Source organism: Callorhinchus milii, unplaced genomic scaffold (genome assembly GCF_018977255.1).
Source record: "Callorhinchus milii isolate IMCB2004 unplaced genomic scaffold, IMCB_Cmil_1.0 Scaffold23, whole genome shotgun sequence".
In the NCBI taxonomy this organism is placed as follows: domain Eukaryota; kingdom Metazoa; phylum Chordata; class Chondrichthyes; order Chimaeriformes; family Callorhinchidae; genus Callorhinchus; species Callorhinchus milii.
The window spans coordinates 8,511,735-8,536,728 of record NW_024704764.1 but is presented as its reverse complement, the minus strand read 5'-3'; the positions used below and the strand labels follow the sequence as shown (position 1 = coordinate 8,536,728).

General features: G+C 47.9%; 2 protein-coding genes and 1 non-coding gene across 3 annotated transcripts; 1 reads left to right on the top strand and 2 right to left on the bottom strand.

The window, feature by feature from the left end:
- Positions 1-4,240: 4,240 nt before the first annotated feature.
- Positions 4,241-9,028, bottom strand: nkiras2 (NF-kappa-B inhibitor-interacting Ras-like protein 2). Its single transcript, NM_001292986.1, is given in 4 exon segments — positions 4,241-4,806; positions 5,412-5,653; positions 6,673-6,817; positions 8,964-9,028. Coding segments are annotated over 3 exon segments (573 nt in total). The 5' UTR covers positions 6,767-6,817; positions 8,964-9,028; the 3' UTR covers positions 4,241-4,569.
- Positions 6,399-6,467, bottom strand: trnav-uac. Its single transcript has one exon. It is a non-coding gene; the product is annotated as a tRNA-Val (tRNA).
- A 1,741-nt stretch (positions 9,029-10,769) lies between the features above and the next one.
- On the top strand, positions 10,770-24,378 carry dnajc7 (DnaJ (Hsp40) homolog, subfamily C, member 7). Its single transcript, XM_042343229.1, has 14 exons — positions 10,770-10,896; positions 14,594-14,682; positions 14,933-15,057; positions 16,630-16,743; positions 17,017-17,091; positions 17,810-17,928; positions 18,315-18,468; positions 18,817-18,981; positions 19,411-19,502; positions 20,582-20,655; positions 21,163-21,309; positions 21,972-22,124; positions 22,242-22,304; positions 23,166-24,378. The coding sequence occupies exons 1-14, from the start codon at positions 10,826-10,828 to the stop codon at positions 23,201-23,203; spliced, it is 1,479 nt and encodes a 492-aa protein (XP_042199163.1). The 5' UTR covers positions 10,770-10,825; the 3' UTR covers positions 23,204-24,378.
- Positions 24,379-24,994: the final 616 nt, after the last annotated feature.

Sequence of the window (24,994 nt, the reverse complement as noted above, 5' to 3'; positions counted from 1 at the left end):
AGTGACTGCGTATTTTGTGGGCGGAACGCGGCAGCCGATTGCGCACGGCAGCGTCCCCCACAAACGGTCGTGGATTGAGCGACCGAATTATTATTATTTTTTCTTTTTTTATTATTGGAGTTAGGCATTTGGATCGCAAGGACAAGGGAATGGTTTCCCCGGAGAAGAGAAGACTCCGGGAGATTCTTGTTCGAACATTCAAGATCTTAAACGGTACAAAATATGGATAAATTCAATTTATATCAATGTTTAACGTTCGCAGTCTCAACACCAAGTGGACATGGCCTTTAGCCTCAGAAGCAGATTTACACAGAGGACAGTGGGTGGAAGACACAGGGAAGGAGGCAAGAAATGTGTCAGCAAATTTGAGAGGCAATTAGATAGCGATTTGGCAGAGAAATTAATAGGGGAAGCAGAGGATTGCGGAGATTGAGAAATATATGATTCTGGTTTAACTTTTGGGGCCAGCCAGCCAGATGGACCATGATAGGTTTTTTTTTCGGCCCTGTACATCTTTATGTCAATATTGTATCTCCCAGCTGACATCTCGAGAGCAAGTGACAGTGTGTGCTTAAACGTTGGTGATCTGCCCAGAAATAAGTCATGGGTGGAGAAAGCAGAGACATTTGCAATTGTGTTCCCCAGTCTTTATTTAATAGGAACCGTTCAGTGACAGACAAGAACATTTGGAGGTGGGGAATAGCTTAATAGCAATGTCATTTGTTGTGGTCGTGATCACGTCTTCGAGCCGTCTCAAAGCGCTTCACAGAATGTACTGCAAAGTGAACCGACCGTGTATGTTTGTGGGCGAAACGCGGCATTCAGTGTCCCACCAGCACTCCCTTTCGCAAACCGTTCGACACGAGGGTACGGATGAGGTGATTCTTTCTACGGGGTTTAATTATTTTAAGACTTCACAGATGCACACAGGTGACAATCACTATCGCAGCTTTTTTATTTTGCCGTGAATTCTCCTGAATCTTTTAATTTGCGCTCGACGAAAGAGGTGGCTGAGATAAGTTCAGAAGTTCAGAAGTCCCGTCTCTCTGGGGCAGAACCAAGGGAAGCCTTTTTTTTTCTCTCCCCGGCAACGTATTTGCTTTTGAACATTACATTCGTGCTGATTTATGCCAATTGACACGTAGGAGAGGGCAGTAATCACCCAGTTCCAGCTGCCTCTAGTCGATAGCCTGGAAGCTCCTCTTAAACAGTATTCGTCGGACGATTAATTGGCAGCTGTTTGCTCACCGCGGACCTTTTAATTGGTTCGAAACAAAATTTTCCTCTCAATCTTCCTGACAAGAGTGAGCGTCAACCACTCCCTGGTCAGGATTTATGCCCTTACAATTAAAAGCTGTTTAGCCACAAGTAGCCCTAATCCTGCTCCGCATCTCACGATTTGTAGCCACGCACCTTACGCTATGAACCTTTGACTGCCTGTGTCCAGCTCGGCCCACCTTGCCCACTCCCTCCGACCTTCAGCTCACAGAGCCATGATCTGCAAGGCTACGGGGGAGAGAGCGATGGAGCGGGACTAATTGGATAACTCTTCCCAAAGCGCCGACACGGGCACAATGGTCCGAATGTCCTCCTGCGCTGTGGGATTCTATGACTCTACGAGATATGTCACCACCTTAAAATGGCTGGTCACCCGTCAACAAGGCTTTGGATTTTGGGATGGTTAAGGTGGGTGGGATCCATGTGTTGAAGGAATCTGCTAACGTAGACGTGGCGTTTGATCGATCAATAAAAGGGGGAAGAGTTACACTGACTGGTTAAGCTTTGAACCAGAGCTTTCCAAAGTCAACCAACTGAGCTAAGCCCTGAGTGCTCAATAGATCCACGTAATCCCAGGCTGTTCAATGCAAGGATTATCATAATTATTATTTATTTAATCCCGGCTGTTCTTTGCTTTATAATGCCCTATTCAGACTATAATCTCTTGCCCCCCCCCCCAACTCCACCCCACGCACCCTATGCTCAATCCACATCATCATCACTGCGTTCTGCACTACACTATTAGCAGTACGTCACTTCACATGACAGAGAAATTATCTGTGAAGAGTTGAGATGTTTACAGGCGCTGTACACTAGCATTAGTGTTGCCTACATTCAGGCTCTGATTGCTAGCAAACAGGATCAAAATCAAACTTTTCCAAGTCCTGTAAAGTTTGCCAGTGGCCCCTGCGTGACTGCTAGCTTGCTATCCCCCACCCCTTGCTATCCCCCACCCCTTGCTATTCCCCACCCCATCCTCTTTTAAGGGACTGCCTTATATCCCTGGGGTTTGCTTTAAGTGCTCCGAGACATTACCTCGTATGAAGCGTGCTATATAAATGCAAGTTGTTGTTGCGGGCAGACAGCGAGCTGGGACTGCTGTGTCCCCATTGATGAAATACCACCTTCATTAAGAAGCTCGTTCACCTTTATTAATGAAAGTCTTGGCTCACAATTAGAGATACTCTTATTATTTATCTGCCTGATAATAATCCTTGCATCATTATTATTGTCATTATTATTAAGAAACATTGGGAACCTCCTTTTTCATAAACCTTTAAACGAAAATCATTTCAGTAAAATGTAGTTTACAGTGTCGATATTTCACAGTGAGTGAGTGGGTCTGAACAGTTTTCACCAGTGCTGCTTCTCTGTGTTAATAATAACAATGCCATTTGATACAGTGCCTTATCAGGTCTTCGAGACGTCTCAAAGCACTTCACAGGATACACTGTAAAGCGGAGTGACTTGAGCATTTTGTGGGAGCAACAGAAAATGCTATTAAAGTTGTTATACCTTCATAAATAAAACGAGAGTGAAAGGTTGTAAAACAGTCAATACTGCATTGCCCGTGAAAGGTACCAGGAGTATATTTAAACCCACACGATGACATTTTTGTCATATTTCTTCCTGCTCTCGCTTTTAGCTTCCAAACCCGTCAAACCCACGATCTGTGTCGTGTGGAATTAAAAGCTGAACTTTTGCTCTGTAAACCTGGTGTGTGTGTGTGTGTGTGTGAATGTGTGTAAAATAAAAGTCATTCCCTTTTCCAACATACAAATCCCAGGGACAGCAGCACGTTCAGCATTTAAATCGACCGATAAAGCACTCGCCGGGCTCCGCCACGTCGAGCTCTCTGAAACGCCAACCTGCTTGAGGGGCGCTATGTGAGTGCGAGTTGTTGTAGTTGTCTCAACACGATCTGGGCAGTGCCCAGGGTCTAGTGACACCTGTAGCATTGATTGGTAATAATACTTGCGTTTCGATGCACTGGAACATCTCGAGGTGCTTCACAGGAAATATTGTGAAGTGGATTGACTGTATATATTGTATATTATATGTACTGTACTAGTGGATGGACTGTCACTTGGCACAGTGGACATCAAGTGGCCTTTGTTCGTGTGGGAGCCTGGATGGTGAGTGTTGCCAAAAAGGCCAAACCAAATCGAACGCCTGATGACGAGAAAGGCGATACACAAATATAGTTTATGTTGTCGTTGTTCTTACTCAACGACCAGATTCCTGCTCCTTCCCGCGGGGAGTATTTAGATGCAGAGCAGGGCAGGATCCTGGTTCTTTTTCCCTTCCCTAAAATAGGTAGGTGGTGGGGTTGGGGGTGGGGGGCAGAGGGTAATATAGCTCCTAATCCCATTCCCTGGGGTTGGGGGCTACCCCATACCCTCAGTGCGATCTCCTAATTGAGCACAGAGCCCCGCGGGGAGTCTAACCGGCGGCCTGTATAGACCAGCACTAAACAAGGTGACGTCTTTACTAACTAGGTCATCGCAGGCGGGGAATCTCTTCGCTGCTTCCTTGGTAAAGACAGATCGCTTTATATGCACAGGCCACTCGGGCTTAATCGGAAGAGTCAACGTTCTCCTTGAGGCTGCACCTGGATGTGTAAGACTGACAGTAATGCGCACATCAGTCTAATCTCTCCGCTGGCCCCTGTGCTGGATTCTTACTGACATTAGCAGCCGTGCATGATTAAAGCTGTCAGTAACTTGCTTTTAAGTGGAGCGGCAAGTGATGGAGGAGCTCTGAGCCCTCTCCGAAGCTGTTAGCAACGATCTTTAAGCAGCCAAACACAGAGCAATATTGCCCACTTGTGGATTAAACACGTACTTCACCGCCCTCCCACCCCCCCACCACTTTACAAAGTGCTGTACCGATACTGCGCTCAGCCACGGAATTCCCTCTTGGGGTAAAGACGTATTCCGTACAGAAAGAAGCTTAAACGTTTAACGTCGACGGGTTTAATAACATTCAGGAAATTCCTCAGCCGCAAGCCCCCGGAACTTCGCCCAGTTCCTGGGAGCTGTGCGGAGGGTATCAATAATAAATAATAATAATCCTTGCATTTGCTACAGAGCCCTATCATGTCTTCGAGACGTCTCAAAGTGCTTCACAGAAATACGCTGTCAAGTGAAGTGGCTGTACATCTTGTGGGCGAAACAAACGGGTATATATATACACAGCACATGTGTAGAACGTACAAAGCCCTCAGAGGGAGAAAGGATGTAGAGGAATGGCTACGGCTTTGCGACGTCGGGAGGTCTCAAAACTCAGGCTTCAGGTGTCGATCGAGCCGCTGCCCTTCTTGCGGCTGAGAGGGAAGGTGGACTTGCTCTGAGGTTGTGTCATCTTGCTGGCCAGGTGCACGAAGGGCTCGATCAGAGTCTTGCGTTCTGCCACCGAGCTCTCCCACAGTTTCACCTTCTCCGTCTTGGCCCAGTGCTGGGCCACTTCTTGATCCACCCTCCGCTGCTCCTGAAGGTCACACTTGTTCCCCAGGACCACGATCGTCACCTGTGAGGAGGAGGGGGGGGGGGGGGGAGGGTAAAACCTCAGGGAGCTCGTTCAGCCCAGAAGCAACGCTCCTTGCATTTGATACCGACGCCTTGTTATCACGTCTTCCGAGACGTCCAGCTCTGGAATTCCTTCCCTCAATCCCTCCTCCGCCTCGCCCCCCACCTCCCTCACTCCCCACTTTCAACTCCCGCCAAACGACCTCCCTTGTGATCGTGCTTACGGTCACCACCCCAGCCCACTCCCTCTCCCCCTGGCTCGGGGAGTGACACCATCTACCCCGCAGCACAGCATTTGTGGTGCACAATGGTCCTCACTGGGTTGAACTCAGTTATCGTAACAACAACCATCAATAATCCTTGCATTTGATAGATACGGCTCCTCATCACGTCTTCGAGACGTCTCAAAGCGCTTCACGGGATACGCTGTAAATTGAATTGACTGTACAATTTGTGAGCTTGATTCCAAAGTGGGTCAGATCAGGGGCTCAGGCAGTTCTTGCACGATAGATGGTTGACCCAACTAATCTCATCGGTTCGGGTCAAACGTACATTACGCTCGACGGGTTACCGTACGCAGCGTGCGCGCAGTGTCGGATACGCTACCTCTTTCTTGTCCCGGGATCGGTCGATCTCCTTCTTGAGGGCTTCGACTCGCTTGAAGGATTCCCGACTGTCGATGCTGTACACCAGCACGAAGCCGTCAGCGAAGGAGTAGTAATGCTTGGGAAGCTCCGAGCCTTCCCTCAGGCCTCTGGTGTCGTAGAAACGCACCTGCTCCCGGACACCGCGGTCCGTCTCTACGGAGCCCACGTAAATATCCTCCAGCGTTTCATTTGTTTCAGAGCCTTCAGGGACGGAGCAGAAAGGTTCACAGTCGCATCAGTCGGAGCTTGGTGAAAGCAACACCATTTTGTGTTTTTAGTGATAAATACTCCACGATGGACCCAATGTATCTGGAGCGACTGTTGGTCAGGAGGGGGGACCGCCCCTTCTGTTTTCAATTAGTGCTGCGGGAATTTTAAACAAGAGCAACTTACCTTTATGTAGCACCCCCTCACTCAGGGTGCCAGGGAGCTTAAAACATCCGCCTGAATAAGCAGACTGGGTCTCGGTTTTACGTTTCATTCAAAAGACGGCACCTCTCAAAATATAGTGGTTCCCCCCCACCCCCCCGCCCAGTATTATGAGATCAGGGCGTGGCTTGAGATTTGAACCCACAACCTTGTAACCTACAGGGAAGAGTCCCATTGACTGAAACGTACATTATGTCAGGCCAGGATTCACAGACGTCACCGTTGAGAACGAGACTAAGAGAACGCTTGGCTCCCGTATCACTGACAGGTGAAGCACTTAATGTAGTAGTAATCCTTTCATTTTGATATAGCGCTTTTCACGTCTTCTCGACGTCTCAAAGCGCATCACAGAATAGACTGTAAAGTGAATTGACCATACGTTTGTGGGCGAAAGGCGGCAGCCAATTGCGCACAGCAGCGTCCCACAGACAGTCGTGGATTGAAAATGAGCATTGTTTTGTTTTGGAGGGATTATTATTAGGCTCTGTGTGCAGTAAGGAAACTTGCCCGAGGTTTCGCCCTCTGCCGGGAATCGAACCCAGGTGTCTCGCTTGTAAGGCGAGTGCTCTAACCACTGAGCTACGGGATTCCATATGTACCATCTTGTGCACAAAACCAACGAGCTGTGGCAGAGCAGAGGAGGAAAACCGAGCTCGTGCTTTAACAGTTACAATAATAATAATCCTTGCCTTTGATACAGCTCCTCATCACGTCGTCGCGACGTCTCAAAGCGCTTCACGGAATATATTGTAAAGTGGAGTGACTGCGTATTTTGTGGGCGAAACACCTACCGACGGAGTGGTTTCCGTACAGGAGCTGTTCCAGAATGGCGGTTTTCCCAACGGACGCCAGGCCGCAAACCACCACTTTGCAGCTCTTGCCCATCTGAAGCCGGTGCTAACGCAGGCCAAGAGAATCCCAACGCCGGAGGACTGCCTTGAGGACGCAAACAAGACGAGGTGTGAGCGCACAGCAACTGAAAGACCATCGCACAAAGCGAACTAACAGAAGGCAGTGAGATCTTATCCCCACCCAAAGCAGTTGGATTCCTTTTTCTTATTTGTTTGTTTATTTTGTTTGATTGTTTAATCAATCAATCAATCAATCAATTAATGAATGCGCTCAAGTGCTCTGGGACGCAACCCTGCGTGAGGGGGCTATATAAGTTGCTATATAAATGCAAGTTGCTGTTGCTGCTGCTGTTGTTATTGGGGCTCAGCCGGACTTTGAAAGGTTTAAAGAAGAGAAACATTGGATCCCGTAAATCGTAACGGTTTTGTACAACCTTTGCCCGGCCTCGTGCACGTCAAAATAATGAAGTGACGTTTGCCCGGCGGTGGATCGAAACAGCATCGCCACAAGAACAACAACGTGATAAAGTTACTTGCAGACGGTAGTGTCTTAAAAAGCGCTCAATTGGATGAAGCTCGACAGTGGTGGAGAACGATGCTGAACTGGGGGGGAGAGTGTGGGTGGGTGGGGGGCGGGGGGGGGGTAGAGAAGGTGGGAGGTGACCGTAAGCACAGTCGAAGAGGAAGGTCTCAATGCCCGACCTGAAGATGGGGAAGGAAGAGGGGACAAGACGGACACAACTGTTGGTGTTGGGGGGGGGGAGGGAGAGAGAGAGGGGGAGAGAGAGAGATAGAGAGAGACAGCCTTCACACCCAGAGAGAGGGTGAGAGATAGAAGGAGGAAGAGAGGCAGCCTGGACACCCAGAGAGAGAGGAGTGAGTGAGAGAGAGAGAGAGGAGTGAGAGAGAGGAGGGAGATAGAGAGAAGGAGGGAGAGAAATAGAGAGAAGGAGGGTGAGAGATAGAAGGAGGAAGAGAGACAGCCTGGACACCCAGAGAGAGGAGTGAGTGAGAGAGAGAGAGAGAAGGAGGGAGAGAGAGAGAGAGAAGGAGGGAGAGAGAGAGAAGGAGGGAGAGAGAGAAAGAAGGAGGGAGAGAGATAGGAGAGAGATAGAGAAGGAGGGAGAGATAGAGGAGGGAGAGAGAGAGTGTGAGAGAAAGAGAGAGAAGGAGTGAGAGAGAGAGAGGAGAGAGATAGAAACTCTTTCTCCTTTGCCGAATGCCTTGTGAGGGCTCTTTTAACGCCCACAACTGGACAGGAAGGGGCGGCGGCGGAGAACAGTAATAATAACAACAACAACAACAATAACAACAACAATAATAATAATAATAGTTCACAGCCACCAAACCCCCAGAGCCTTTAGGCCTCACCCCCCCCCCCCCCCCCCCCCCCCACACACACAAACCAGGCCGCCATCTCTCTGGTTAATGTGGGGCTGAGGCGACCCCCCCCCCCACACACACACTGAACCCCTCCCCCACACACACACACACACTGAACCCCCCCCCCACACACACACTGAACCCCCCCCACACACACACACTGAACCCCTCCCCACACACACACACACACTGAGCCCCCCCCACACACACACACTGAACCCCCCCCCCCCACACACACACACTGAACCCCCCCACACACACACACACTGAACCCCCCCCCCCACACACACTGAACCCCTCCCCCACACACACTGAACCCCCCCCCCACACACACACACTGAACCCCCCCCCCACACACACACACACTGAACCCCCCCCCACACACACACTGAACCACCCCCCCACACACACACTGAACCCCCCCCCCACACACACTGAACCCCCCCCCCACACACACTGAACCCCCCACACACACACTGAACCCCCCCCCCACACACACACTGAACCACCCCCCACACACACACTGAACCCCCCCCCCACACACACTGAACCCCCCACACACACACTGAACCCCCCCCCACACACACTGAACCCCCCACACACACACTGAACCCCCCCCCACACACACTGAACCCCCCACACACACACTGAACCCCCCCCACACACCCTGAACCCCCCACACACACCCTGAACCCCCCCACACACACACCCTGAACCCCCCCACACACCCCCTGAACCCCCCCCCCACACACACACACCCTGAACCCCCCCACACACCCCTGAACCCCCCCCCACACACACACACCCTGAACCCCCCCCCACACCCTCCTCCCCCCCCGGTTCCCCACCTCAGGGGACAGGGAGACTGTCTGTGTCTGTGTCTCCGCTCTAAACTGGTCCGACCCGCGGCAATACCACACCGCAGCCGCTCCGTGTGTGTGTGTGAGTGTGTGTCCTCCTCAGACAGCGCCCCCCACAGCCCGGAGGCCCTCACAGTCACACACACAGACACAGGGACAGTCAGACAAACACATGACACATAGACCATCGACAGACAGACCCACACAGGGACACACACACACACACAGGGACACACACACACACAGGGACACACACACAGGGACACACACACACACAGGGACACACACACACACAGGGACACACACACAGGGACACACACACACAGGGACACACACACAGGGTCACACACACACAGGGACACACACACACACAGGGACACGCACAGGGACACACGCACAGGGACACACACAGGGACACACACACACACACAGGGACACACACACGCACACACACAGGGACACACACACACACACAGGGACACACGCACAGGGACACAGGCACAGGGACACATACAGTGACACACACAGGTACAGAGGGACAGGCACAGGGACACATACAGTGACACACAGGTACAGAGGGACAGGCACAGGGACACATACAGTGACACACAGGTACAGAGGGACAGGCACAGGGACACATACAGTGACACACACACAGGTACAGAGGGACAGGCACAGAGACGCGTAAATTGAAATACTTAAGAGAGAAATACTTGGGGAGGACCCACCATCGCAGCCTCTCGTACGCGGCTTCCACTGTGACAATCCGCTGCACCATTATTGCCTTTGGATTCAAGACAACCAGTGGCAGTTAAACTGCAGATAAGGTCACCGAATAAACCTGAATTGGAGCCAGTGCCAGTCTCCACCCCTCCCAACCCTGCTGCCCGGGCTCAGTCAGTGCCAGTGAGGGTCTCAGGCTTTGGGTATCAGTGTATGTGCCAGTAGCTCTGCCCCCACCCTCTGGAACTCCATCCCTCAGTCCCTCTGCCTCGCCCCCACCTCCCCACCCCCCGCCACACCCTCTCAAGTCCAGTCTAAAGACCTTCCTCTTCGACCTTGCTTTCGGCCACCCTCCCATGCCCTCCACCCATCCTGACCCCAACAATTTGTTGGTTGTTGTAGATGCCAGTGGGTGTAGGTGGCAGTGTAGGTGCCAGTGGCTGTAGGTGCCAGTGGCTGTAGGTGCCAGTGTAGGTGGCAGTGTAGGTGCCAGTGGCTGTAGGTGGCAGTGTAGGTGCCAGTTGCTGTAGATGCCAGTGGCTGTAGGTGCCAGTGTAGGTGCCAGTGGCTGTAGGTGCCAGTGTAGGTGCCAGTGGCTGTAGGTGCCAGTGGCTGTAGGTGCCAGTGTAGGTGCCAGTGGCTGTAGGTGCCAGTGGCTGTAGGTGCCAGTGTAGGTGGCAGTGTAGGTGCCAGTGGCTGTAGGTGCCAGTGTAGGTGCCAGTGGCTGTAGGTGCCAGTGTAGGTGCCAGTGGCTGTAGGTGCCAGTGGCTGTAGGTGGCAGTGTAGGTGCCAGTGGCTGTAGGTGGCAGTGTAGGTGCCAGTGGCTGTAGGTGCCAGTGGCTGTAGGTGCCAGTGGCTGTAGTTGCCAGTGTAGGTGCCAGTGGCTGTAGGTGCCAGTGTAGGTGCCAGTGGCTGTAGGTGCCAGTGTAGGAGGCAGTGGCTGTAGGTGCCAGTGTAGGTGGCAGTGTAGGTGCCAGTGGCTGTAGGAGGCAGTGTAGGTGCCAGTGGCTGTAGGTGCCAGTGTAGGAGGCAGTGGGTGTCGGTGCCAGTGACTCTCTGGCGCCCCCTCTGGCGGCCGCGGGCACCGGAAGCGGCGTCGGCGCCGGAGCTGCTGCAGGTGGCGGGAAATGGCGGCCGGTGATTGCGACGTGACGATGGCCCCAGAAGTGAGCTCGGAGGAGGAGGCGGACATGGAGAGGTCGGTACCCGGGGCTGAGGGAGAGGAGAGGAGAGGGGGAGTCGGTCCCGGAGGGAGGGAGGGAGCGGGGCGGCCTCACACCGACACCTCAGCCCTAGGCCGCAAAGCCTCGGGCTCGAGTAGCAGCTCAGGCCGGGCTGAGGGCAGACAAAGGCGGGTAGAGAGAGAGAGGGAGGGAGAGCGCGGGGGGGAGGGGAGAGTTAGGCTTTGAGGCCTTAAATGAAGCCTCGAGGTAGGAGTTTGATCCCCACCCGGTGGTGGCGGTGGTGGTGGGGGGTGTGTGGTGGGGGCTGAGGGGGGGGGAGAGGACGACGACTGTTAGTCCACGGCTCTCGGACAAAGAGGCCGAACAAAGGTTCGAATCTTAACATCAAACCAAACTATTTATCCATTTGTTTGTTTGTATATATACTCTCACTACAGCATATCCCGGGGGGTGGGGGGGGGGGGGGGGTTGTGAGGTGGGGGTCGGGGGTTGTGAGGTGGGGGTTGGGGGTTGTGGGGGGGAGTCGGGGGTTGTGAGGTGGGGTTGTGGGGGGAGTTGGGGGTTGTGAGGTGGGGGTTGGGGGGGGGGGTTCGGGGGGTTAGAATTCGTTTGATTCAAAAAAAATCCATTTGATTAAACAGTAAATATATGTTTTCTTTTTTTTAAAAAAAATCGGTTCTCTGTTCAATTCAACTTCGATTTCCTTCCCTCCTTTCACTCTCTCTGTCGTTGGGTGGGGATGAGGGGTGGGTTGGTGGTGGGGGTGAGGAGGGTGGGGTGGGGGTGGGGGGTGAGGAGGGGGGGGGGGGGGGGGGGTGGGGGGGGGGGGTGGGGGGTGAGGAGGGGGGGGCAGCATCTCCCAGGGTTGTCTCAGTTGTGTTTGGTGTTGGTGGATGAGGCCCATCGGGGCTGTTAAGTGTCTACCATGTGGGTTTTAGGTGTTTTATTTGATGTCTAGAAGGATTATTTAGCCCTGAGCTGTAAATAATATATATTATTATATAATATACATATATATATATACACTGAAGGCATTTGTTTAAATTGTCTTCAGTCGAGTATCGAGTTCCCCCAGAAACTCCCAGCCTCACATGTGTTGGTGGAAGAGCCAAAAAAAGTCTCTCTCCCCTCTCTCTCTCTCTCTCTCTCGCTATTTGAGATCTAGAACCTTCCACGCAGGACTTTACCCCCCCCTCCCCTTTCCATCCTGGCCTCAAAGCTTTGCCCTCACTCCTCCGCTTCGCTTCATAAAAGCTTACCCACCCCCCCCCCCAATCCAAAGAAATAATTGCGCCGGGTTTGACTGCATCGTCCCTTGAATCGAGGCCTTGAAATGCTTTGGGTTTCCTGTGCAGCTTTCGTGTTGGCCGACAAGTTTCGGTGGCTTTGCAGTTCGTTTGGCAGAGCTTTTTTGTTTTGTTTTTCCGCCTTTCGCGATCTGTAAATCCTCGAGTTTTGACCCCACATTTTTCAGATCAAAGTAGACTGTTAATTGCCATGCGAGTTCGAGGCCCCAGTTTCTCGTAATAAGGGCACTGCTGAGGGGAAATAGATTCTGAAGGCGGATATATGGTTGCGTTACTATTTCGCACCGACTCAGCTCCTGCTTTTTCAATGCATTTTACAGAAGAATAATTTGCTTTAGTGAACATCAACTAAAAACGTAGTGTCCGTTGGAAGAATAATTTGCGTACCCTGTTAAAATCGCGGTGATTGTTTTGAAAATCTTAGCTCCGTCACTACGTTGTTGTAGCAAACCTGACGCTCAGCGCACTGCATTCGGTCGTTGGAGCTATTACTTTGAATTTCTCGCATCTGGAATGTTTCGGTGGATTTTTTTTGAGTCCAAATTGGTTCTGTTCAATGAATTTGTTTTGCAATTTAATAATAAAAATCCTCGCATTTGATATAGCGTCTCATCACAATCGTTGAGATACTTTGTGTTTTTCAGTAAGTCTTCTCAGGCCAGGTGTAGCTCGGCTGTGATAAATTTATTTGGCGGATTGTAGGCCAGGACACTGGGAGAAATTCCCTTTTCTTTTCCAATAGCTCCGTGGGATCTTTTAACGTCCCCATCAAACAGGCAGGTGGCACCTCGAAAGGAAGGCAACCGCTCACATAATATTGGTGAAATTTTACAGAAAATACATGGACCTTATTGTAAGTAACTGGTAAAAAAAAAAAAGTGTGACATACAGTAATAGAGTTAGAAAAACCTGAGGCAGTACTAAATTTAAATTGAATCTGGTACCTTGGGATTATGGAGTGTAAATTGTATAACCTCTTCTGATGAGGTTCCGAATCTTCTTCAGTCCTGCCATCTTGTGAGTTTAACTGGCTACAGCAATTGGAAAGCAAATTAAAATTGAGTGCCCTTTTGCCCTTTTAAGAAACTATGTCTAAAATTGAATTAGATATCCAGGAATATTTTTGGACTCGCAGTTGCTCCCACATTATGTTGAGGCTTCTAGGAATAGTACTTTTTGCTCTCAGAACCTTCGCTGACAGTCTGGCTTACGCTCTTAACATCTGCAGTTTCTTTTGGGAATCCGTGACTCGTGGTGGCTTCAGCAATACTGTGATCTACAGTTACTGTGCCTATGTATAGATCTAAGCATTTCGATATTTCATGCGCTTGTCAGTGATAGTCATACGTAATAGTATTTGTTTAAAGCTCTGTTCACTTGACTGCAAAGTGTCAGTGCAGGCTGTGAGCCAGTGGCATTCAGTAGCATTTCAAGAGGACCTTTCAGCGGGTTCCCAGTATGACAGCAAAGTTACGTCTTCATACGCACGAAGCCTTCTCTAGTTGGTTTAATTCCTTCTCAAATCCCTTTCCATCGTTGAAATAAAACCAGAAATAGTTGGCGATCCATAGATGGGCGATCAGTGTCTGAAAGGGAAGGATGGGTCACTGCTCCTGGGGGTCATCCCTACAATATTAGCCTGAGTTTTGATTCATACACTGCTGTGGGAACTCCAGCGTTCAGTGTTTCTCCCCTCCATCTGCCCCTTGTTTATTTTACCAAGTCATTTTATTCATCATTCTTCAAATGTTTATTGAAATCCTTATTATGTTGCCATGTCGACTGCAGAACCGGTAATTTCTTTCAAAAACTAAGCAAAATACGGTGGCTAATCTTACTTGATAGTAAATGTTTCGGGCATGGCAGCAATCTTTCACTTTTGCAGTTAACTAATCCATGGTTGAATCGGTATCAGTAGGAAGATCATGTGGATTGAATTGAACTGGAATGTGTGTGAGCTGGAGAAGATTTCTAATTTTCGGTTGCGTTTGATCTGGAATACAAAATCCACAGTTGACTTGAAGTTGCCCTCTTTCAATTAACTAGATAAGGCGCTATGTCAAATGCAAGGATTATTATTATTTTTGATCGTAAAGCTAAGTTGACAGATCAGGAATCATTTTGATATTGTAATGGAAAGTCACTAGGATTGGAAACGTTGGATATAATAGACCAAAGAGCCTTCTTCATTCAGTCTCTTGTGATGTACTCCTCTGTACGTCGAGAAAGTGCCAACACTGAAATGCACTGTACTTTTTTTTTCTCTTGCGTCATTTCACCGCAATCTTATCATTTCGAATTCTTTAAATAGACTGAAAAAAAATTCAAGACTATATATATATTAGAAATAAAGGATTGATGTAATTGGTTGCAGAAGCAATAACACTGTTTTTCAATTCTACAGAGAGGCTGAATTATTCAAGGAACAAGGCAACGCATTTTATGCCAAGAAGGACTACAATGAAGCATATAATTATTACACAAAAGCCATAGGTAAGAAGCAGACAGCAAGAGTTTCAACAAAATGCCAGTTCGCGGTGATGCTGGCTGTGTGGGACGCAGAGAGAGAATCTCACGGGTGTGGTCGGGGGTGGCTTTAAGCGTGTTTGGGGGGAGAGTGGGGAATGAGTGGTGCTTCGCTTGCCTTTCGGGCCTCGTACCTATAGTTTTTCTCATTTTAAGCGGTTGAATTTATGGAATATCCCGGTGTTTCGTCTAATCAGCCCATTTCTTACTCTTTCAGATATGTGCCCTAAAAGTGCCAGTTACTACGGTAACCGGGCAGCCACTCTTATGATGCTGTGCAGGTTCCGGGAGGCTCTCGAAGACGCACAGCAAGCAGTGAGGCTGGACGACACCTTCATGAGGGTACGTGGCTTGCGAGGCGCTCCATCTTGCTATGCCTTGAGCCTGAGTTTTATCAATGGGTGGACGACGGGGGGAGGGGGGGTTTGTCAAACAAAAGCCTGTCCCCATCAATGCTTCCCTGGCGCTCTCCCTTTATCCTTCTTTATGCTGTGGTCACGTTTGATTCGTTTGCTTCTAAAAGAACGCGAGATAAAAAGCAGCGTGACTTACCAGGACACTCATTTTCTTAAATCAACTCGAATAGTGGTAGTGGAACATGCGTAGGAACACAGGAACAGGAGGAGGCCATTCAGCCCCTCGAGCGCTCTTTAGGAGTTCTTTGATATCTCGCATGGTTTGTCTCCACTGCTCTCAAGCGGGACCCTGCTGAGCGCAATTGGCTGCCGCGTTTCGCCCCGCAAAATATACAGTCACTTCACTTTACAGTATATCCCGTGAGGCGCTTTGAGATGTCCTGACGATGTGACAAGGCGCTGTATCAAATGCAACGATTATTATCGTCCTCTCCTCAGATCCTGGCGTTTTGAATATGCAATTGACAGGGAATGTGTGGATCTGTAGAGCAGAAGTCCGTGATCTGTTGTGAATCCGAGGTTGCTTTAGGAGATCGGCAGTAACCTTTAACTTCTGCCCAAAGAGGCACCTGACATATTCTGTCGTAGCTGATCATTGCAAACAATCTCTGGTTTAGAGAACATTCAGCTTTTGTTGTGTGTTTGGAGCTGTGAAAAAGGCTCAGCTGTCAGTGCTGGATAATGGATCGCGGGTTACACCACCTTCTAGAAACTAGCTGCTGTTTGCCTTTGGCTGTGTACTTCCCCCCTCTCTCTCTGTAGCTGCCTTTTATTATCTCCTTCTGCTGTTCCCTCTCTGTGAGTTAGTGGCTTCCTGCGCTTCTTCCATTTGCAACTTCAGTGCTTTTCTAGAAAATAATAAAACCAGCGAAGGCCGAAGTGAAACAAAAATCTGATCAAGTGATGCTTCTAATTGGCTTGGTATGCAGCCTTAATGGATATAGGCTGCAAAGCTGCGGGTTTGAATCCAAGATTGTTCTGAGCTAACTATCTCAGCTTGGTCAGGAGTTGGAATGCTATAAATAGCCCTTAGCTTGGGAAGGCAAAGAACAGCGAGTGTTCCCGCTCCAGATCACAATCCAGAGACCTCCAGCTCGAATGTGTGGACTTCAGGTTGAATCCAAGCATCCCACCCTTGATGTTAAGCGTCGTCTCCCAACACTTGACCGTGACTGTTTGTAGGGACGCCGCTGTGCGCGGTTGGCTGCCATGTTTTGCCCACTAAACTGTACAGTCGATTCACTTTACAGTATGTCCTGTGAAACGCTTTGAGACGTCTTGAAGATGTGATAATGCGCTGCATCAAATGTAAAGGATTATTTATTATAGCGGGGTGGTCACACATCAGTCTTAACCACCTCGGCGAAATACAGGCGAGGGCATCTGGATTCATCAGACAGCTACAGGAGAGCTGGGGTGACATTTGGAGGGGAAGAAATTGATAGAGGGTGGGGGTGGGAAACAACTGGCAAATAATGTTGATATGTTTTAATTTCAGGGCCACCTGCGAGAGGGGAAGTGCCACCTTTCTTTAGGAAACGCCATGGCTGCTGGCCGTTGCTTTCAACGAGTTCTGGAGCTGGAACCCAGCAGTACTCAGGCAGTTCACGAGGTAAGGAGCAGTGAGTGACACCACCGTACCCCACGTCGTTAAATCCTGGCCAACAATCCCCTCCAGATAAAGCACATAGGAACAGGAGCAGGCCATTCAGCCCCTCCAGCCATTCTTTATCATTAGATCGTCTGCTGCATTTCCCTACAAATACGCAGTCGCTACATTTTATAGGCAAATCCTGAAGCACTTTGAGATGTCTCGATGACATGATAATGCATCAAATGTACAGATTGTATTAAATTGTCGTCCTGTTCATTTTTTTTTTGGCAGCTGAAGAACGCAGAGGCTTTGCTAGAATATGAAAGAATGGCCGAGGTTGACTTTGAGAAGCGGGATTTCAGGAAGGTAATGAGGTCGCTGAGGGCCGCTTTCAAAATCAATCGTCGTCGGGAGTTTTTTTTTTAAAAGAACAATTAATTTGCAACATCTCTCGCTGACTCTCCGTACCAGTGCAGCTAATATCAGATATGTAATCCATCCCTCCGCCTTGCCCCCCTCCCTCCCCACTTTCAAATCCCGCCTAAAGACCTTCCTTTTTTTGATCGTGCTTGCGGTCACCTCCCTCTTCCCCCCCTGGCTCGGTGTCAGACTTCACTACTGTCAAGTGCTCCGGGATGTTTACCCAACTTGAAGGGCGCTGTATAAATACAAGTTGTTGGTGTTGGAAGTATAAGGTTCTAGGTTAACAGAATATATGCGAGGTTCTCTGAATCATGTAATGCGCAACTAATAAAAAAAAGATTGTTAATTACATAATTAAGGACAACTGCAACTTGAGTTTACACCTGGATCACAATAGACCCCATTGAGAATTAGTCTCTAACCTGCTTCCTGTGATATTTTATCCACTGCAATATAGAGTACATCATAAATAATTAGCGTTGTCCATTTATTTTGCTTAAACTACGAGGACTATGGAATGAATTTGCGATATCTTGGGTGATTATCTCAGTCGTTGAGAGCGTTTCTGGCTGGGAGGTAATTGTCCTGCGGATGAATGGGACAGCGTTGACTGTCCTGTGGTTTTTTTTTAAAAAAAGAAAAATTCCTCTTCTCCTCCCAGGTTGTATTTTGTATGGATCGTGCCCTTGAGTTTGCTCCCGCCTGCCACCGTTTCAAAATGCTGAAGGCTGAGTGCTTAGCACTGCTGGGTCGCTATCCTGATGCCCAGTCTGTAGCCAGGTACATATTCATTCCTTTGTCATTTCAATAGCGAGAGTGTTAAGTAATAGCGCTTTCAGCCACTCTTCCTCTATGGTCACTCCCCCCCACCGGCTCAGTGTCATGCTCCGCCACTGTCAAGCGCCCTGGGATGCCTCCCCAGCCTGAGGGGCGCTGTGTAAATGCAAGTCGTCGTTGTAACTTACTGACGATGCAAGGATCTCACCCCCTGGTTTCTATTTCAGCGGTGATGTTGACGAGAACAGCTTGTCCACATCACAAGTATGCTGTGTAATTATACCTTGTGTGTGTTTCACCGCCTCAGCTAACAGTAGTTATCTAGGCTATTAGCGGTTGAAATCATTTCCAATCCTTCCAGCTATTAATTTCTCTGTATTTTCTACCAGTGATATTTTACGTATGGACTCGACTAATGCCGATGCCCTGTACGTGAGGGGTCTGTGCCTTTACTACGAGGACTGTATCGAGAAGGCCGTGCAGTTCTTTGTCCAGGCTTTGAGGATGGCACCTGATCACGAAAAGGCTCGGCTCGCTTGTAGGGTAAGTCTCCTGTCCCTTTGCATGAGGATGAGTTGCACAGTGGGCAGTTCTTCCACACTGGAGCGAGAGAGAGAGGAGAGGTCTCGTCACCTTGGAATGTTTCCCAGGAAGCACTTAGCAAAGCTGGAGAATTGCACTTGGAGACTCAACCCAACAAAGGAGGCGATGCTTTTTTTTTTACACAGATTACGTTTCAGCAAAGTCTTGCCTCAATTGTACACAATGGTGGTTTCGATGTGAAGGAAAATTTCTCGGGCTTAATTGAGCGGCCCCCGAATCGTATTGCTTTCTGGCTGGAGTTTCACGGTCCTGGATAATAGCTTGTGTGTTTTGTCTCCCTGCAATTAGAATGCCAAAGCTTTGCGAGCCAAAAAGGAAGAGGGCAACAGCGCGTTTAAAGAAGGTTCCTTCGATAAGGCATACGGACTTTATACAGAGGCCCTGAAAATAGACCAGAATAACATTAAAACCAACGCAAAATTGTACTGTAATCGTGGAACGGTTGGATCCAAGGCAAGTCATCGGAAATTTGTGACTGTTGATCATTTTAGATTTCAATATGATTTTCAGAAAACATAGGGTTGGTGTGGGGGGGGAAGGGGGGGGTCTGATTTGTGGTGATTTGAACCGATTTAATAATAAGTTACTGATGGAGTTATTGGTGTCTTACAAATATGAGGGTTGCACGTTTCTGATGTCAGAAATCTGTTTTAAATTAAAACCATTTCAAATTAGACCTTTAATATAAAACGTGGGAGTGAATGTCGAATGCACACGGTTCAGAGAAGATAGAAGTGCAGTAATCATCTTCAGTCGTGCTAACGTTATTACAGCTTGCCATCGGGGAGCTTCACGCGGTGGCAAGTCAAATATTGGGAGAAAAGGTTTCTCGGAGCTAATTATTCGATGACCACGCCAGTAATGTCGGCAACTATTTTCCAGCTTAATAAGATGCCACAAGCAATAGAGGACTGCACGAATGCAATAAAACTCGATGAGACGTATATCAAAGCGTACATGAGGCGAGCACAGTGGTGAGTAATGCTGGGTTATAGATTTAAGATTTTGAAGGGTTTGGATAATGTAGACCATTGGTAAGCTGTTTCATCACGTACTGAACAGTAGCACCAGAGGATACGGCGTGCGATTGAAGGGTGGGGGGGATAAATTCTGAACAAATCTCAGTAAACACTACTTCAGGGAGCGAGTAGTAAACTTTTGGAGCAGGCTCCCTTGAGAGACAGTGGAAGGAGAAAGTGACGTTTGTTTCAAGAACTAATTAGATAGATTTCTGCTAGAAAATAATATCTGAGGATACAGTATATAGTCTGTCGATATGTCAAGCGACTGCCAGGATGGTGGAAGGGAAGTAGATGGACCTTGTTCCTCTTTCGCCAACAAATTCTTGTGTTCTTATGGTTATAGTTAGTGACTCACTGTTGGGAGTGATGTTATTTTTAGCCTATTGTATTGTACTTTGAGAATATTGGCATATAGGGCCATTTGAGTGCGTGTTCACATCTACTAAGTTGAGACTTAATTCAGATGGGATCATTCAAGGACCTACCAGGCTGACTAACTTCAAAGGCAGCTCCAGAGGTGAAAGGATGCTATTTACTAACCCATTACATCATTCAGTCTTTATACCGCCTTTTATTTAGGCTTTCTAAAAAAAAACATGGACTTTACTTCATGGGATCAACATTTGGCTGTGGCTGTGTATGACAATGCAATCCTTTAACATGAGAAGGGAGATAAAGCCAACAACTAGTGGAAAACACTTTGTAGCCTTCTGCTCTGTACTGTTCTTTTTAGTATATGATAATAATCCTTGTCTTTGATATAGCGCCTCATACGTCTTTAAGACATCTCAAAGCGGGTCACGGGATATACTGTGAAGTAAATTGACTGAATATTTTGTGGGGGAAACATGGCAGCCAATTCCTAGGAGATACAGTGCCAAGTCTGTGCCTGTCTTTGGCTAGCATTGCAATGCCTTGCAGTGTAAAGAATGGATTCTTTATGGAAACCCTTGGCCCACACATGGCCCTGATGGGCAGCAGGATGACTTAGTTGAGAAGTAGTAATTACTTTTCCCCTCTCTGTCCCACAGTTATATGGATACAGAACAGTACGAGGAAGCCGCAAGGGATTATGAAAAAATTTACCAGGCGGAAAAAACAAAAGGTGAAAAAAGAGCTTTCAATGGATAAGACTGTCTTAATGTGTCATGTTTCAAAAATCCACCAACTCGAATAAATGTTTTAGCAGTAAACCAGTATTGCATATTTTTAGCCTATTGTATTATTGTCTGTCATATCCTATATAATACTACAAATAGTATTATATTAGATATGGTGAAAGGACAGGGCATTGGGATAAAAAAAATTCTGCGAAGACGTAATAATAATCCTTACATTTGGTCTAGCGTCTTTCACATTGGGAAGACGTCTCAAAAGCGCTTCACGGATCTGCTGCAAAGTGGAGTGACTTGTGTTTTTGTGTGTTGGGTGCAATCTACTCGCTGGGTTCCTGTTACCCTATGTTGCTAATAATATCATGTCCGGTCACTGGCTTCAATGAAGTTCCACTGCATGCTTTTTGGGTAAATGAGTTGATGAGCTATTTGGCAGTCTTGTTCAGTGAGTATATCAGTCTTTATTTCTGCCTTGCTTTCTTTCTTTCCGTTACTAGAACACAAACAGCTGCTTAAGAATGCGCAGTTGGAGCTGAAGAAGAGCAAACGAAAAGATTATTACAAAGTTCTCGGCGTGGACAAAAATGCCTCAGAGGATGAGATTAAAAAAGCTTATAGGAAGAGGGCACTGATGCATCATCCAGGTACAGACAAGGCACCGTTGGCTCATGGGTACAGCAGTCTCTGTTTATTCTCCTGCCAGCAGCTTACTGTAACCAAATAATTATGCTTGCATTTGATATAGCGCCTTATCACGTCTTCGAGACATCTCAAAACGCTTCACAGGAAAGTGAATTGACTGTATATTTTGGGGTTGATACTCGGCAGCCAGTTGCGCACAGCAGCGTCCCCTCAAACATGTGGATTGAGTGACCGAATTATTATTTTATTGAAGGGATTGTTTCCCTCGGAAAAGCGATCCGCCGATCGACTAACAACCGGGTTCCTATTTGATGCTAGGTAAACAGAGGCGTGTGGAGCAAGCAAACTTGCCTAGTGTTTCGTCCTGCCCGGGAATCGAACCCAGGTCCTCTTGCTTGCGAGGCGAGTGCTCTAACCAATACGCTGCAGACCACATAATAAATACATAAGTATTTTATAGACATATTCAACTGTCAGACACTATAGGACTAACCACTTCAGTGTTGAAGTTAACTACTGCAGTACACAGCCGCTTGTACGTGCACTGTTGGTTGGTAGGTGTGTTTAGCAGCTTCTGCTTAAAGTGGGGAAATAAACAGCAAGTCTGCCTTTCAATATCCTGATAAGCTCCCAGACTGTTAACCCATCTCCCCCCCGTGCATAGATCGTCACAGTAGCTCCAGTCCAGAGATGCAGAAAGAAGAGGAGAAGAAATTTAAAGAGGTCGGAGAAGCTTTCAGCATCCTGTCAGATCAGAAGAAGAAGGCACGCTACGATAGCGGTCAAGATTTGGAAGATGATGGCATGAATTTTGGTGGTAAGTGTTTCTCTCGGTGTACGTCAGTATCTTTGCTGCGCTGGGTAAAGAGTGTGAGGCTGGTCACGATTTCTCTTTCAAAACTCTTTAATAACCTTGTTTTCTTTCTCCTTGCAGATTTTGATGCTAATAATATTTTCAAGGCATTTTTTGGTAGTCCGGGTAGCTTCAGTTTCGAAGGTAGGTGGAAGTGAATGGAAATGCTTTTAAACAAATTTTTGATTGGTAATCTGAAGCGTGCAATTTAGCGAACAAAGCTTTTCTTTTCAACACAATACAAAATTACATTTGTAAAACGCTTTTCGCTATGTAATGGGACAAGTACGGATATTTTCTAGCTTCCCCCGAAGGTCATGTGGGCAGGATTTGGCTCAGCTGTGATACCTGTCAAATACCCTGCTGACATTTCCCTGTCGAACCCCACACAGCGACATGCAGGGAGGGGCACCTGTGGAATTGTACCCGAAGAGTAGGGAAATGAGCCTTAAAGGCATTAGGAGAGGAGGAGGGTGGGAAAAAGCTCAGCAGGGAGAATAAATCAGTTGTTGGTAAAATTGTCTCTTATCGCAAGCAGAAATTGTGCAGAACCCACTTGTACAAGTTTACAAGTGGCTGTTGGTATTAACAGCTGCTGTGATTGCCTGTATAATAGCATTCACTTCATTTACACAGCGTGATACAGCACAGGAAGGGCTATCAAGGGAATTGAGGCAAGGGCGGGTAATTGGAGTTGAGGTACAGATCAGCCATGAGCTCATAGAATGGCGGAACAGGCTCGAGGGACTGAATGGCCTCCTCCTGTTCCCATGAAACAGGCCATTTGGCTCAACTGGTCTGTGCCAGTGTTTATGCTTCACACAAGCCTCCACCTCTCCTCATCTCCTCTCCTGTACATCTCTATTCCCTCTTCTGTTACATGCGCATCAATTGCCAAAGAATCTCATTCTGCAAAAGTGGTTTGATGTGTTTGCTTTACATGAGAAGCGCTGGATAAATAGGTTTGTTGTTGCTGTTGTAACATTTGACTCTTTTGTTTTTCAGCTTCTGGTCCCGGCAACTTTTTCTTCCAGTTTGGCTAACCTGCAACCTTTTGTTCAGTGTCATTGGGTATAATTCAAGCAAAAAAAATAAGAAATAAGCCCTCGTTTCCCTATTGTGTTTAACCTATTTAGAGGGGTCGGGGGGGGGGGGGGGGAACCTTTCATGTTTCAGTTGAATACCTCTTGTCCTCATGTACTTGTATGTTTTGTTGGAAAAAAAGCAGCCGTTATCACAGGACGTGAAGCAAGCCTGTCGAACCTTTGTTTTATAATCATATTAAAATGAAACCAATCACTTTGTTTTGAACTATATAGTCCCTCAAGCTTCAGTGAGGTAACGGAAACGTTTGGACCATACACGTAAACCCACCACACTGCTTAGTTTATTGTTCCCCAAATGATGTACTGCGCTGCTCAGCAGAGCCGTACGTAATATCAATAGGCTTATAAAACGAGTTCCAACCACTTCCAGATGTTCCATGGAGAGTTACGCAAACTACCCTCTCCGCACCGTTCAATATTCTTTGGAGTGATAACTCCCGCTTTGAATTCCTAGTTGGAACAATAAGAGCACGTACTGCGTACTGGCAGTTACCGGCTGCTAGGGTTAACTTACGAGTGGATTGGGAGGGGGGGGGAGGCGGAGAGAAAGAGAGAGAAAGATCCAAGACCTCTCGTAAAATCCAGGCTTTCAAGAAACTCACGGCAGTTTCAGTGTACATGTGGGGTTATTACACAACTATATGATGTTAGTTACAGGCACCCGTTAAAAGTTACTAAATGATTGTGAGTGGGAAAGGGGTGGGGGGGTGGGAGGGGAAGCATTGACTGCCACATTGTAGATAGAAGATAAGGACGGTGCTTTGTAAATGCGACACTCAGCAAACTTCATATTGGTGATGTGATTTGCTGTCGAGCCATTCCGTGGCCTCTTCTTGTACTCTTTCCCTTCTCTTGTTTTCCCCCCCCCTCGACTATCACAGCGACATTAGCTCTGTGACGTCAGTCCTTCTGATCGCAGGAGCAGGACTGACTGGTGAAGTTCGGGTAACTGGGCGCAGTGGATTTTATTTTCTGCTCAACAGTAAGTTGTTGTCGATGTCCCTTTGGGTAAATAAGTACTTTGGAAACGCACCAACAATCTGTGGGAATGGATTTGGGAAACTGCATTCTGTGCAGACCCTGGAGACAGGATTGGGTGCTATTATCTCTGTCGTGCGGAAGGAAGCTTGTCACATGAACTTTACCAGGCAGTTTATCGGAGGACAATTAGGGAGGTTACTCCGGACTGGTTCTCTTTGGGCACCACTTTAGCAGTCCGTTGCTGAGAGAGGGGTCTCGCACCCAGAGAAAGGTTCCCGAGCTGGAGAAACCGGTTAAAGGGGATGGGCTGAAGGGAGGAATTTAAATCTTTTAAGTGAAATTGTACAGGTGTATTTCCAGGCCGATCGCATCCTTTCTGTTTAAATGTGCTTGATTGAGCTGTTGTCCGTTTGGCGAGGGGTTAAGGATGCTAGGGGAAGCTTTAGAATAAGTATTGGCCTTTGTGTGTATTGTACAGTAGATTTAAAACAAATCTGAAGGAAACTAGTCTTGTTTTGCCTGGCCAAAAGTATTTTGTATTTAAGCTTGTGAAGCCTTTTGTTTTTTAAATCATTACTTTGGTAAACATGTGGAACAATGCCCAAAGTTAGACTGATCAGTTAGTGATAGATTTCATATCGTTAGTTTAAACCACACTGTACAGTAATGTACGTAATAGGATTACGTCCACATTCTGACCACTGACTCGTTGCTTCACGACTGATTCTGTGCGGCAAAAAAAAAAAA

Excerpts from the sequence above, each read along its gene's own strand:
- dnajc7 (XM_042343229.1), top strand. The coding sequence starts at position 10,826 with ATGGCGGCCGGTGATTGCGACGTGACGATGGCCCCAGAAGTGAGCTCG. Across the intron at positions 10,897-14,593 it reads GAGGAGGCGGACATGGAGAG|AGAGGCTGAATTATTCAAGG; the intron begins GTCGGTACCCGG and ends TCAATTCTACAG. Across the intron at positions 18,982-19,410 it reads GTGGAACGGTTGGATCCAAG|CTTAATAAGATGCCACAAGC; the intron begins GCAAGTCATCGG and ends ACTATTTTCCAG.